General features: G+C 36.9%; 1 protein-coding gene across 3 annotated transcripts in view; it reads left to right on the plus strand.

Annotated features, from left to right (window-relative positions):
• Positions 1-15,332, plus strand: part of CYB5R4 (cytochrome b5 reductase 4) — a 71,870-nt gene that overhangs the window by 40,155 nt on the left and 16,383 nt on the right. For all 3 annotated transcript variants that reach the window (XR_003548543.1, XM_027769905.1, XM_006143365.3), the window contains 4 exons: positions 3,259-3,291; positions 5,447-5,569; positions 12,811-12,951; positions 13,767-13,919. Coding sequence is in view for 2 of the 3 variants with exons in the window: in XM_027769905.1 (XP_027625706.1) it covers positions 3,259-3,291; positions 5,447-5,569; positions 12,811-12,951; positions 13,767-13,919 (450 nt within the window). In the remaining variant the exon portion in view is untranslated. The remainder of the gene's footprint in view (positions 1-3,258; positions 3,292-5,446; positions 5,570-12,810; positions 12,952-13,766; positions 13,920-15,332) is intronic.

Consider the following 15,332-nt stretch of genomic DNA (forward strand, 5'->3'; position numbering starts at 1 on the left):
TACATTTTCGGGAACCAGCAGTTAGCGTAATGGCTATGTCGCTGGACTCCCACATAGTCGACCGCGGTTCGTGTCCCGGACCCGGTGGCTTAGAACTCACGCCGGGCGCGTGTGCGTGCGTGCCCAAGATCCCGAGAGGAGAATGGAGGAGAAGGGATTGCGGCGTGACCATCCCCTCTGGGGGATGATTTCTCGCTTTCTGTCTCTATGTCTCTCTCTCTCTGTCTGGCGAGCACACGCGCCCTACAGAAAAAAAAAAGGGGGAAAAAAAAAAGATAATACATTTTCAGTCACCTCTCAATGAACGTGATTCATCCATAATGACCTTGATTCTAGGACTTCATTCTTTTTTTTTACAGAGATGATGCTGTTCCTAGTTAGAAGGTAGAAATGAAATAAACAACGGCAAGAAGATGATCTTGATAGCAGTTGTTTAGGCCTGTGTTCTTACATAAAGAACATTTCAGTTACTTCTGCAAAACATAGGTTGACATTATCTAGTCCTTAATTAACTCAAGATCCTGCTCACTGTTTTCTGTGTATTTAATTAAGTACCTTTAGCCCTGAATTTGGTCAGAGTTGCTAATTTTTTTGATGATGTTACTTTTCTCCCATTCATTAACCAGCTTCAAATTTTAAACCTTTCTTCTAGAAATATATCCTACCCTAAAGAGTGTTTTGTTTTTCTCTTATTTTTTGTTAACAAAAGATCTGATTGTCTCTAATGGAAAAGTTGTAATCAGATACTCAGATGTCTAGGAAAAGTATACATTGGTCGTTGGTACTGTCATTTCTCTTTAATTAAGGCCTCTCTGCCAGCGTCCACTATTGGTTTTTGTTTGTTAGTTTATTAATACTTATGGCTAGTTTTGATCACTCTGTAACTAAGTGTATCTAGCTGTTCCATCTGCTGAAATTTCCCCCAAATACAGCAGTAAGGAGTTCCCCATAAGGGAATGCCTATGATGGGTCCAGCTGGAATTCAGAAGAAGGAAGCACTGATGCCAGTGTGATCAGTCCACAGCATTCACAGTAGTCTTTCTCTTGTCTCTGGCTTTGCTTCTCATGGTTTCAGTTTCTATTACAATAGATATTTTGAAAGAGAGTGACCACATTCACATAGCTTTTACAATAGAATATTTTTATAGTTATTCTGTTTTATTGTTATTGTTAATCCTTTATTGTGCCTAATTAATAAAAACACTTCATCAAAGGTATGTATGTATAGGAAAAACATAGTACATATAGGTTTGGCCCTATCTACAGTTTCAGGTATTCAGTGGGGGTCTTGGAACATATCTCCCTCAAATAAGAGATTACTGTTTCAGGACAACTTTCAGAGAGAGGAACTGCCAGGTGGCTTCTTGGCTGACAGTGAAAGGGATATTCTACTTAGATATAACTACAATGAGAGGGTCAGGTTATGGAATTTATATGAGGGTTTATGAATTTGTCCCAGGCTTGGGGCTAGTTTCTTTCAGTATTTTTTTTTAGAATTATTTATTTAACTTTATTTTTATTTTATTTAATTTGACCAGAGAGGGACAGAGAGAGAGAGAGAAAGAGGGTGAGAGAGAGAGAGAATGTGAGAAAGCAAGCCACCAGGTCCAGGACTCCAGCATCCTTAACCACCACGCCACCTGCCGGCCCCTCTTTCTGTATTTTAGGCAACAAGCTAAACACCTTTATCAGAGCCTAGGCATATACATGGCTCTGGCTTGGGTTCAAGCCTTCAGAGGAAAACATGCAGCTGGTTAAGTCACAGGGAAGTTAAGGCATGTTGTATTTCTTGGTCAAGAGAGGTAAAAAACAAACAAAGAAACAAACAAAAAAAAAAGGGGGGGAAACTGGGGAACTGTATACTTGCACACATCTGAAAAACAAAAATTCCACAGTCAAAAATGTGAAACTTTTGGTTGCCTAGTAATTGTGCTGGAAGGACTGAAATAATGCAGAATTATAAGTTCCACATGATCATATTAATGCAGTGAAATTTAGAGCAGATATTTGTAAAAATATTTCTTGTATTGCTCCTGCTAGAATGTTAAGATGTGTAAGGGCAGTGATTTTTTTTTTTTTTAAATTAACTGTTGTATCTATAACACCTAGCAAGTGCCTGGAACATATAATCGCTCAAAAAAAAAAAAAGAGTTTTAAATACCTGAGTGAATATTCAGCCTTAAGAAGCAAAAAGAAAGGGCCGGCAGATGGCATAACAGTTACATAGCTGGACTCCCACATGGCCGACGGTGGTTTAAGTCCCTGACCCAGTGGCTTGAAAATCATGCTGGTCACATGTGCATGCATCCTCAAGGTCCCTGGAAAAGAAGGGATTGCAGTGTGGCCATCAAAAAAAAATTTTTTTTTTTTTGAGAGGTTTTTGCTATGGGGCTGTGCGCTCACAAGAGAGACAGAGAGAAAGCAAGAAATCCCCCCCCCGGGGGGGGGGGATAACCACTCTGCAATCCCTTTTCCTCCATTCTCCTCTTAGTATCATGCACGTATACACGCGCACACCCTGCATGAATTTAAGCCACCAAGTCCAGGACTCAAACTGCAGTCAACTACGTGGGAGTCTAGCCATTGCACCAGCTGCTGGTCCCCAAAAAACCTTAAACATCATTAAAACTTTCCCATAAGAGACAATTAAATCTTTTGTTAACAAAAAATAAGAGAAAAACAAAACACTCTGTATGGTAGGATATATTTCTAGAAGAAAGTTTTAAAACTTGAAGTTCATTAATGGGAGAAAAATAACAAAGTGAAAGTGATTTCTCACTTTCCCTCTTATTGTCTCTGTCTCTTTCTCTCTCTCCACTTGTGAGCAGTCATGCCCTAAGACAAAAACCTTTTTAAAAAAGTAAAAGAAAAAGGAATACAGATAGAAAAACTAAGGTAGATCCAGGCTTTTCTTGTTCACATATGCATGTGAATATATGCTGATGCGCATGTTTCAAGCCTCTTCCTGGCTCACTCCCATCTTGGTTTGTGGGGTTGAACGTCTGGGGCCATGCCTGAAATAGTGTGGGTTATCTGTTTGTGAGTAATTGAATATTTACTCTTAAGTTAATAGGGAGAGAAATGGAAAATGGAAGAAATATACACTCCATTTGTACGGTTTCTTTTGGTCTCAGAATGTTTCACTTGTCGAGAGAGAAATGAAATAGTACATAGAAAATCTATTTAAATGATCTTGTATGGTGTTCATAAACTGTGAGTTAAACCTGGATTTTAACTAAATCTGTTTTTCTATACTAGGGCTAAGCCACGAGGTTCAGGAAGATTTTTCTGGTAAGCTACCAAAAAAAAAAAAAAAAAGCCATGTAAGTACACATACTTCCATATAATAATGTCATTGGGAAAGTCATGATATGTTTTTCTTTGCAAAAATGTGTCATGACTTTCCTGATGAGCCAATATATACATGCAAACAGAGAAATAAAGAAAATTAGCATTTCTCTTATTTTTCCATACATATGTTTTCATATTGTAAAACAAAGATGTGATGTTTATGTAAATAAATATATTAATTTTTAAATGTACTCCCCCCTCTGCTTTTAAGCTTTTTTTCATCCTTTTTCTTTACTTTTGTTTCTTTCATCTTTGTCTCCTTTCTTCTTCTGAAGAACAAACAAAACAAATGAAAAATACAAAATAAAAACCAAAAGCTCCTTTTTCCTTTCCATTCTTCCTTCCTTATCTCTTAGTTACTTTAGTCTGTAGAATGTATTAGGCCTAACAGATTTTATTTAGATGTATATATTTAAGTGTTTACTGTTGACAGAGCATAGTAAATTATGGATATTGTGACCTTCAAATGTGCAGTGTGAATTTTACACAGCTGTTTAACAACAGAAGACTCATCGTAAAAGTGACTTTTTTGTTTTCAAGCACTATCAGAGTACCTCACACTGATTCACTGTCTTCCCTTTTCTATGTACCATAGTAATCTATAAATACTATAATTAAGCTCTTCAAAGTCAAGGAGTATTTATGTGTGTGTGTGTGTGTGTGTGTGTGTGTGTGTGTGTGAAATTAGTGCTCACACAGAATTGGATTCTTTTGACTAATCTTCTAAAAGGAACTAAATTGTTACTGAGTTCTGTGTTTACAGTGAGAAGGAGTAGATACATTGTTTCTTAAAGAAAAAAAATATATTTGAGGTCTTTGAAGGTATGTTCAATTTATAAAATTTAAATTAGTATATGAAAATGTTATTATACCTATATATTATAAATTTTAATAATTCAAAACTAAATAATCTAAAAGATGTTTAATTATCAAAGACTCACTTATACTTTATTAAATCATTCTATATTTATTAAATACTCATTCTTTTGAGGCTATTCTTGTATTTAATAGGCTCAGTATTCAGTAATGAACTTAGAATTCCTTAGATCTCAAGTAAGAAATGTTAGTAAGGACTACATTAAATTTGCTTTTATGGGTTCATTCAATGGCTAATTTTTATATGTCAGTTTTATGTATATGTATATATAGTTAGGTCATTGGGAAAGTCATGACATGGTTTTTTTATGCAAAAATGCATCATGACTTTCCCGATGACACAATATGTGTGTGTGTGTGTGTGTGTGTGTGTGTGTGTGTGTATGTATATGTTTTAGCTGTGTATTGATTAGTTGATCAATTACCATGGCTATATTTGAGGTCCTATTAAAAACTAGTAGTATTCAGGGCTGTCTCCACCTACTGATCAAAGGAGCCGAATCCCACATGGCTTACTGCAGTCTGAATCCTGGCTCCAGGATCTTGAAAAACAAGCCAGGTGTGAGTATGTGTCCAAATGGAGAAATGGAAAAGGGACTGCAGCATGACTGCACCCAATTGGGGTTGCTCCCCGCAGCTGCACCCTCCTCCTTCTCTCTGTCTCTCTTTGCCTCTCTTTGGTAATTAAAAGAAAAAAAAAATGACCAGGATCTGGCAAGTGGTGTGGTGGTTAAGGGTGCTGGACTCCCACATGGCCGATGACAGTTTGAGTCCCAGACCTGGCAACTTGCTTTCTCACGTTCTCGTTCTCTCTCTCTCTCTCACTCTGTCCCTCTCTGATCAAATTTAAATAAATAAAGTGAAATAAAATTAAATTAAAAAATTCAAGCAAATAAGCATGGGATATAATGTGTGCAAAAAAAATTATCAAGTACATATTAGCTTGGCTCTTAATTGAAAATTAGAAATTCAGAAAATTTCTAAATTAGAATTCAGAAAATTCAGATTTTCTGAATCTAAAATAAATTAAATTGGATTTAACATCTTATAGGGCATAAACAATTTTGACGAATATGTAAACAAAATCTAGTTATTCCTCTGTTGTAAAGTATCACTCATATTAAATAAGGGCATTTGGGCTGTTTGAAGAAGATTTGTTTTAAAATAAAATCTTTTATTTAGTATCACTGACTACAAATGGAATTTATCTTCTTTTCAGTACGAGTTATTGAGAATGTAGGAAAAATAGAGATTGTCCTAAAGAAAAAAGAAGATATTTCTTGGAAATTTCTTGGTCATCTCCTGGAGAATCATAATTCATTTATTCCAAAGAAAGACAGAGGTATGCTGTGCGGTTATTTTATTACATTCATTTCATGTTCATGGAATTGTTGTGTTGAGACAGTCGTACAGTTTGGAAGGCTGCTTTGGGATGACCAAAAGGGTCCTATATTTTCTTCTAGGAAGATTGAAGGGTATAAACTTGTATTGTGTTTTTTATGAATGTAACATTTAGATTCTACAATATAATGTTTAGACATAACAAAGTCCTTAGTTATGATATGTTAAATGGAGAGGCCCACTTGTGATTAAATTGTTGTATAATCATGTACTCCTTGGTACCTTTTTATTACAAATGCAAAAATAAATTTATGTCTTATTTGTACATCAGATTTTTTTTAATTAAAGAGGACATGTTTAATGTTTTTCTGCTTAAGTAAAATGGTTTCCCAGTTTATTCCTGAAGAGTAGTAGCATTCATTTCCTTCCTTCTTAAAGCTTTTCATCTAAATTAACAATTATACAGAAAGTGTGCATATTGTAAGTGCTCTACTTGACGAAGTTTCACAAGGTGAACACACCCTGTGTTTTCTCTTTGGAAATTGGCAGGATGTGCCTTTTGTTGCACATGTTTTGGAATTCCATAGCGATAGTTGTAATGTGGATCTGTTTCATTCTTCATGCTAGATGTTCACCCTTTTTGCTAATTTTTTCAGAATGGGAATAAGACTGACTCTCACTTAAGTTATTGTAAGCCCTGGATTGTAAGCTGTGCTTCTAATAAACCTCATGACCCTGGCTATGGCTGGAAAATTTAATAGGTTGGCTCACAAAACTCAGGAAAAACACTTACATTTTCCTATTTAATATGAAGGATACAGATGAATAGCCAGATGGAAGAGAGCATGCATAGAGCAAGTGTTGGGGGAAGGAGCACAGAGCTCCCATGCCCTCTATGGGTGCACCTCCCTCCAGGGCGCACCACCTCCCCTTGTTCAGCAGTCTGGAAGCTGTCCAGATCCTGTCTTTGAGAGTTTTTATGGAGGTATCAGTATGTAGGTATGATTAATTGCATGATTGACTATTAGTAATCAAGTCAGCCTTCAGCCCCCTCTCCCTACCCTGAAATCAGTGGGAGTGGGTGAGGGGGCTGAAAGATCCACTTTTCTAATCACATGGTTAGTTTCCCTGGCACCAGCCCCTATCCAGAGGCCACCCAGGGACCTACCAAGAGTCACCTTATTAGAGCAAAAAATATTCCTGTCTCTCAGGAAATTCCAAGGGATTTAGGAGTTTTATGTCAAACATTCCTATTACTCAGAAAGTTACAAAGTTTTAGGAGCTCTGAACCAGCGTCAAAGATTAAATATTAGAACAAAAATTCTCTTACCCTTATATACGTACGTGGGTTGTAGGAACTCTGGCAGAAATTGAGGCAGAGACCAGTATATATTTATTATTTCACAATTATATAAATATGTAGATAATTTTCAGAAAAGTAAGAGAGAGACATACATTGAGTATAAATTGTGGAAGACTATTTTAGTCATTGTGATGTAGAACAGAGAAAGGACATGAGAAATGTTCTCAGATGCAAAAAGAACATACACCAGTGAAGGGTTAGAGAGAACTTAAATAGAGAAATAGACCAACAAGGACAGTTTCGTAGTACAGACTGAACATGTTTGGAGGTAATCCCAGATGAATAGACATGGTAGATTTGATCTTGAATAGCTAACTGAAGGCAGTCAGTTTTAAGTGTATTGAAAGTGGAGTCCATGGCTTTTGGGGGAAAAAGCAAAACAAAAAAAATCTGAAGGACTTTCCAGATGCAGCTACTTATTGTTGCTGGGAACATATTGTGCTAGGTATTTTGCAGGTTGTACAAAGAGCAAAATGTAAGCTTTGTGTAGGAAAGTTCAACCAGATTAATTTTATCAGAACAGGTCTGAGTTCTGTGGTATTAGGTAAGGAGAGAGGACATGCAGGAATCACAGTGTGACCTTGCAGATCAGAAGATTGTAGGAAAGGGACAGTGAAAATTAAAAGATATTATTACAGTGAAATTTATTGTCCTGATATTATCTAACTTACCTATTGATTGAAAAATCATAGCAAGTCAGATAAAAGTCAACTCCAAGAAATAAATGATACTGAGAACTAAAACTGACCTTCTTTTGGAAACAGGATGATCACCGCTCAAGTCTTCTCTGTAATTTACTGAGGCCTTCCATGAACTCTTCTTCCTACTGTAAAGTCTTCCTCGAGTTCTAAACTACCATAAAACAGAGAGTTTTAATTTTTTAAAAAGGAAAATTTAACTTGTGCAAAATTATAGCCCTGGATATGTTTCTTAGTAAAATAGGTTTTCTGCTTTGAAGAATAACTTGGGGTTTAGGAAATAGGTCATCTATCTCCTTTCCCTACCTTAAATCATGACAAAATTGTAGGGTTTATATTCACTGGCAGAGATGTATTATTAAATATCTATTGCTAAATATGTAGCTCTATGTGCTTTACTGAAGTTACTGATTTTTTAAAAAATTATTTACTTCCATGAATGAGAGACAGACAGCACTTCTGACAGGGTCCTGATACCGTGATCCCTAGCCACCTCTGGATCATGGGAACTTGTGTGCCCAAGAGTACTCAGGGAGGTCTCCGGATGGAACCCAGAAGCTTCCTATGTGGATCAGCCTTGTAGAGCACATTTGACCACCGCACAACTGCCTGGCTCCTCATATGACTGACTTTTATATTAGGATGCCTTACTAAAGAGCCATACTGCCTCACTAAAGATCCATAGCTAGAAGAATTTATTTTGAATAAGCATGTCAGTTGAAAACTTAATACAGTATCATTTCATGTCATATCTAGAATTTACAAACATGAAAGTTTCAAATATAGCAAAGAGCATCAATTAGAGAAGAGAAACTACTACTTCATTTAATTCTAGTGTAAGAGATGATTAAATTACTTAAATGGAACCAGACTACCAGTTATAACTGTGATGCTTCCAGTCATTTTGTTTCCCCCGAAGATAAAGATTAAGAGTGACTGTGTGTATGCATGTGCTCATGAGAGAGAGAACTGAAGAATTTGTGTATGTAAGAGAGAGAGAGGGGGGGGGGAACTGAAGAATTTGTCTGTTAAGGGTCAGAAACCAATAGATAATTAGGTTGCTACTTCTATACCCAACCTAACATTTCATTCATTCATTCATTCATTCATTTATGTTTTAGGTTTTTGCCATGTGATGCCTGTCCTTGCCAGAGAGAGATAGTGAGAGGAAAAGTGAGAAATCATCCCCAGGGGGGGTGACCATGCTGCAGCTTCTTCTCCTGGGATTTTGAGCAGGTCACACTCATACACCTGGCTTGATTTTCAAGCCACCAGGTCCAGGACTCAAACTGTAGTTAGCCATGTGAGAGTCCAGCACCTTAACCACCATACTACCTGCTAGCTCCACCTAACATTTTATCTTAATTACAGTTGCCATTAATATAGAGATTCTGATCACCAGAAAAAAGATAAAGATTTTCCAAGAAACAACCCAGTAAACTAGCCTCGGAAAACAAGATTTTAAAAAAATCATCTGTAGTGCAGGTCTTCTGGTAACTTCACTGCTATAGAGACAGAAAGCGAGAAATCACCCCCCAGGGGGGATGGTCACACCGCAATCCCTTCTCCTCCATTCTCTTCTCGGGATCTTGGGCACGCATGCACAAGTGCCTGGAGTGAGTTCTAAACCACTGGGTCCGGGACGCGAACCGTGGTCGACTACGTGGGAGTCCAGTGACATAGCCATTATGCTAACTGCTGGTTCCCTCTGCGTCTTTTGATACAAAAATGCATCATGACTTTTCTGACAAGCCAATGTATTTAGACACATGTGCACACACACACTCAAGATGCTTTGGTGTCTTGCTATCTTATTTTAGTTTCTATCAGAATAATCTGAATATGAAATTTGAAGAAACACAAAGTACATGGAACAGTGTATAATTGATTAAGATATTGTTTACTCTATTAGAAGATAAAATAGAATGGGTCTAGCCATATAGCACAGGGTTTTAATACTTCACATAGAAAGCTAGATCCCACATGGCCAACTGAGGTTCAAGTCCTGGCCCCAGCAGTTTGAAAAACACGTCAGACTCATGTGCATACCTGCCCCAAATCTTGATGGGATGGAGAAATGGAGGAAAAAGGGCTATGGTGATCATACCCACTTACGAGGTGCTTTGTTTCTCTCTTTCTAGTGAGCATACATACAAAAGAAGATAGGAAACTTTTTAAAATTTAAGATCCAAGTGTTTCAAGCACTTCGATATACAGTGTTGACTGAATTATTAATTATAGAGCATGAAAGGACAAGTGATAGGCATAGAACTATTCAAATTTAGTGACAAGCTTGCCAATGATTTTGTTTAATGGCCCCATTGGATCTAGTCTTGGAGAAAGAGCTGTTATTTTCCTAGTTTTAGTCTAATGTTTAACTCTATAAAATTCTTACTTTGAAAGAAAGATTTGGTTTATATCTATCAACTTGAGGTAGTAAAACGTTTACTACAGTTTAGGAATTTTTAAAATAATAATAGTTAATACAAGTTTTAATTAAAAAATTATCTCAATTTTTATTTAATCATCTATTTTAGTCTGTTACATGTTGGTAACAAATACCTAAACCAGGGTGTTTTTATGAATAATATGGAAATTTATTTACAAATTTGTGATTCTGGTGATTGGGAAGTCTAAAGTCCTAGGCCTGTAGCATGGCTGACAGAAGCATGGAGGAGGGCAGGCACAGAGAGAGAGAGAGAGAGAGAGAGAGAGATCCTAAGTGATCTGTTTTATAACAGCCAGGTCTTATAAGAACTAATCCCTTTCCACAAGTCTGGAACCTACTTGGCCTTGGGAGACATCATGAATGTGTTCGTGAGACTGTTGTTTCCATGATGCACAGTCACCATGACCCAATCACTGCCCACTAGGCCTTACCCTGGGACATGAATATAATACTTTTACAGTACAGTTGAAATGATCAAGTTGTAACACGTGAATTTCTGCAGGACATATTAAAACCATAGTCATTTTATATTTTATTTCAATTTTTTGTATAATCATCTGTATTTTCAAAGCCAAATACCTAACACTTAAATAATGGCATTGTCTAGATTGCAGTCGTCAGCACATCTGCTCTATGCTTCTTTTCCCTCATGTGTTGCATTTCCTGTCTATACTTTTTCCTCAGTGCATTTGAAAGGTTAAAAACTTCCGGGAACCAGCAGTTAACGTAATGGCTATGTTGCTGGACTCCCACGTAGTCGACCGCGGTTCGCGTCCCTGACCTGGTGGCTTAAAACTCACGCCGGGCACGTGTGCGTGCGTGCCCAAGATCCCAAGAGGAGAATGGAGGAGAAGGGATTGCGGCGTGACCATCGCCCCTGGGGGGTGATTTCTCGCTTTCTGTCTCTATGTCTCTGTCTGTCTGGCGAGCGCACGCACCCTATAGCGAAAATCTCTCCAAAAAAAAAAAAAAAGTTAAAAAAAAAAAACTTCCTTAAATTTTTCTCAAAACTTTTAGAACGTATGATTAGGATACTCATGAAATTATCTCAGTGTTTTAAAGGTAAAGCATTGGAATTATCTAAGTTTGAAATTATCTCATTTGTGTTCAGCAGCAAGAATGTTTGTCACTCTGTAACAAAGAAAGTCAGCAAATCACTGAAGCTCAGGATTCTTGTTTTTTCAGTATAGTTGGAGAGGTGTGTACTTACTGTAGCAAATCCTTTCTGACAAACGTTAGAGTAGAAATGATCAACTTAGAAAATGAACATTTTTCAGTTAGCAGTGAAGTTACCAGGAAGACCTGCACTACAGATAATTAGAGGAAGCACTAGGGCCTTACCCTGGACAATAAGTTCCACACTTAGAGAGCCCCACATGACTGTTCTCTAGCCACCGCTGTCTCACAGGTTAAGGAGAGTGCAAGGCTTCCTAGAGTTCACCCTATTTCCTTTCATTACCACACTTCAGGTTCATAACACCCTAAAATTCTCTGCCCACATGGCCTCAAATTCACTTGTACCCAAGGACTGGCCAGAGCTATTGATGGGGAGAAGTGGTGGGTGAGTTTGAATATACAGGCTAACATGCCTTCAGTCCTGTAAGTCCCACTTAGTGTCAGACAGAGCCAAGGGCGGGAAGTGAAGAGGACGCAGTGGGGATGCAGTTGTTGTCCTGCCATGTCACCTTGGCTACTCTGGAGAGTTTAAGAATCCCGAATTTGAATTTAGCCTTCTAAGATATTGTTACCCTATATTTTCCAGGACAGAGTTTATGAAATATCTTACTTGACAGTTCTTTTTCTAATTTATACCTTTTAAGTACTTAGACATAGAGTATGTATGTAGGTCTCTGCACTCTCACCTTGGCTCCCAGAAGGTTTCTGAGTAAGAAAGCATAAGGAGGTCATTTGAAGTTTCACTTCTCCTTGTGTGTGAACCTATGTCCCTTGGCCCTTTAATTATCCAGTACTGGTTAAGCTTTTCAAAATAGCTTCAGAGTGGTGCTCTAAGAAATAATCTGGTCAAAGCCTGTGCCCTGGCACTAGAGTGAGGTGACCTGAAGTGATGTCCCCTGGTGTTTGTTACAACAGTGCACTCTAGACTTGCTGAGCTGCCATGGTAGCAAGTGAAGAGATCGGGTGATAGGATCTTTGGGGTGCAGAAGGGAGAAGGGAAGTTGGATTCAGCTATATCCAAAATGAATTTTAGGATTATATGTGAATTTCAGTTTTCTGGTAGTCACTAATTGTTCACTGTTGGGGCTTTACTTCCTAAGATCTGGAGTAAATCTGTACCTACTTAAATACTTTTAGGTTTAAAAAAAAAAGAGAATAGGATAAGAAAAGTTTTTTCACAATTGATTCCTTTACAAAATTTCTGTAAATATTATTTTTTAAAGATTCTTTTTTTCCCTAATTACTTTATTTAACTTTATTTATTTATTTAAATTTGACCAGAGAGGGACAGTGAGAAAGAGAGAGAGCAAGGGACAGTGAGACAGCCACCAGGTCCGGGACTCGAACAGTGGCCGGCCATATGGGAGTCCAGTGCCCTTAACCACCGCATCACCTGCCAGCCCCTGTAAATACTTTTATGAGAGAGAAAGTAATGAAACATATTTTCAGTTTACTCTAGAATACTGTTTATAACCAAAATAAAATTTACAAGTGCAAATGATAATGTATTAGTTATTAATTTATGTATAAATAACAGAAAATGAATCACTTTCTAGGTTTGTACTACAGAAAGTGCCAGTTAATTTCCAAGGAAGAAGTTACTCATGATACGAAGCTTTTCTGTTTGATGATGCCACCAAGCACTCATCTTCAGGTGCCAATTGGGCAACATGTTTACCTCAAGCTAACTATTTCAGGTAAGGTGAAAAGCAGCTTTGGAAAAGCATTTTCTTATTTTCTAAGCAGCTCAGAATCAGTACTAATCTCTTCAGGAAGCATCCATTTAAGTTATTTATAAATGTTTCTGATTTATGATATCTAGCATCTACATTTGTGAATATAGTGTTCCGTACATGTTAGAGCTAAGGCTGGGCCACATTATCCTACAGAACAAAGAATTTACCACTACTTAGAGAGTTGGTTCCACCAACATTGTCATTTATTGCCAACAAAATCCAAAGCAAAGAGACGAGGGAGTATACAAATGGTCCTCCATGAAGACAACCACTAGAAATTTGTGCTAGCATATATTAATAGCCACTTATGTCTATAACACTTAATGAAGTTAAAATTATAAAATTCAAAGTGAGTGTATGATTATAAATAATTTTCTTATATGTGTTACCAGTATAAGAAGCTCTAAAAATGTATTCCTTCTCTGTGAATTATTTTCCTCTCTTTTTCATCCTCTAATTACCTCACTTCTTTTAAATACACTTGTTATTGATGTTTAACCTTTTTCTGATCATTTAAATCTGTAAAAGATAAAATTCTCATGTTAGTTATAGTACTTCCAATAATCACCCTAACAGACTGTTTGCTAGGATTTGGTAGATTTGGTGTATTATGATGGCACTTACTAAGTTGTTCTCTTCATCATCACTATGCTGGGTTGCTATTCAGTAACTGGTATGTTCCCCAGTGTAGTTATTGCCAATGTATTTTAATTTGCATATGGGTTAACATGTCAGTTTTTTTAGTTGTGATTAATTCTTTTTGTTTTTGTTTTTAGGTACAGAAATAGTAAAGCCATATACACCTGTATCTGATTCCTTACTCTCAGAATTTAAGGAACCAGTTCTTCCCAACAATAAATACATCTACTTTTTAATCAAAATCTATCCTGCTGGACTCTTCACACCAGGGCTTGATCATCTTCAGATTGGTTAGTAATTTTACATTAAAAAAAAAAAGTTCTGGATTGGTTGAAACTGCTCTCTAGTTATCAATAATGAATTGTCAGGAAAGTCATGATACATTTTTGCATAGAAAAATAAAAAGAAAAATACTTCATGACATTCCCGACAACCTAGTATCTTCATAAGGGAGTCTATCAAATATCGTAAATTTAGTATGTCTCTACAGCCAAAGTTATCTTCCCTTTACCCAATCCACCTTATTCATACTCCATATTCCCTTTCTATTCTTTGCGGCATCACTGTTGATCCTTGACCCAATCTGGAGTCTTGAGTCATTCTTGAGGCCTCCTACTTTTTCTCTTCTAATTCAGTTAGCCATTGAGTTCTATTGTGTCTACCTCCCAGCGACTTTTTAATCTTTTCTCCCTAGTTTATGCTACCCGCTTATGGCAAGCCTTCATCATTTTCTCTTGGCCTCTTATTGGTCTCTCATAGTTAACTGTAATTGATGTCTTTTAATTTGTGTTTATCTGCATTTTACAGTTATTTCTGCAGAGTTTCCTGAGAATAGATTTACTCGTGTTGCTCCACAGCTTTGAAACCTCTGATGGGTCCCTGTTTTTGCTATTCTGATTAAGGCTGCTGTACTGCCTATAGAATGTTGATCTCTCTATCTCTATCTCTTGTTGTACAATACTATTTGTGTTACTCTCAGTTTCACCAATTTGTCATCCTCATTCTTAGGTACATACAATTGCCTAACCTAGGACGTCAGCAACCCCTCCACTATCTGTCGAGTGTCTTTATTTAAAAACTCAAGCAGAATATCACTTCCTTTATGAACCTTTCCTCTTCCTCTGAAGCCTCCAGCCTTCATATCTCTATTACAAAAAAAAAAAAATATATATATATATATATACATATATATATATATATTTCTGTTATATAAGACTTTGAGTCTTATATTGTTTTACCTATCTTTGTGTTTCTAGCACCCAGCATGGCAGTTGGCACATTACGGGCTATCATTAAACGCACTTTCAAAGAATGAAGAACTATAATGAAACCTATCTTCTATCTTTTTTCCTGTGTCTTCTACTTCCTTTTCTGTGTTTCCTTTTTACCAAAAGTCGACAGTGTTCTCCTTTCAAAGGTAGCATTATCAATACATTGCAGTGGTGAAATTTTGAGAATTAAGCAAATTATGTCACTTTCTGAAAGTGAAGCTTAGAAATCTACATGTAGATGTGATTAGTCATCCTTGATTACATAAACCACAATATTATATATAAATGTGAACCTGAAGTGTTTTGGAATACCCAAAATCTAGTGAATATGACTATCGCATTATAAAGGAAGGACTGACACATGCTTATATTATAGTAAGTGGAAACTTAACCAGTGGTGTAGGTTGAGTATTCCTTATTCAAAATGCTTGG

Source organism: Tupaia chinensis, unplaced genomic scaffold (assembly GCF_000334495.1).
Source record: "Tupaia chinensis unplaced genomic scaffold, TupChi_1.0 Scaffold000097_1, whole genome shotgun sequence".
Taxonomy (NCBI): Eukaryota; Metazoa; Chordata; class Mammalia; order Scandentia; family Tupaiidae; genus Tupaia; species Tupaia belangeri.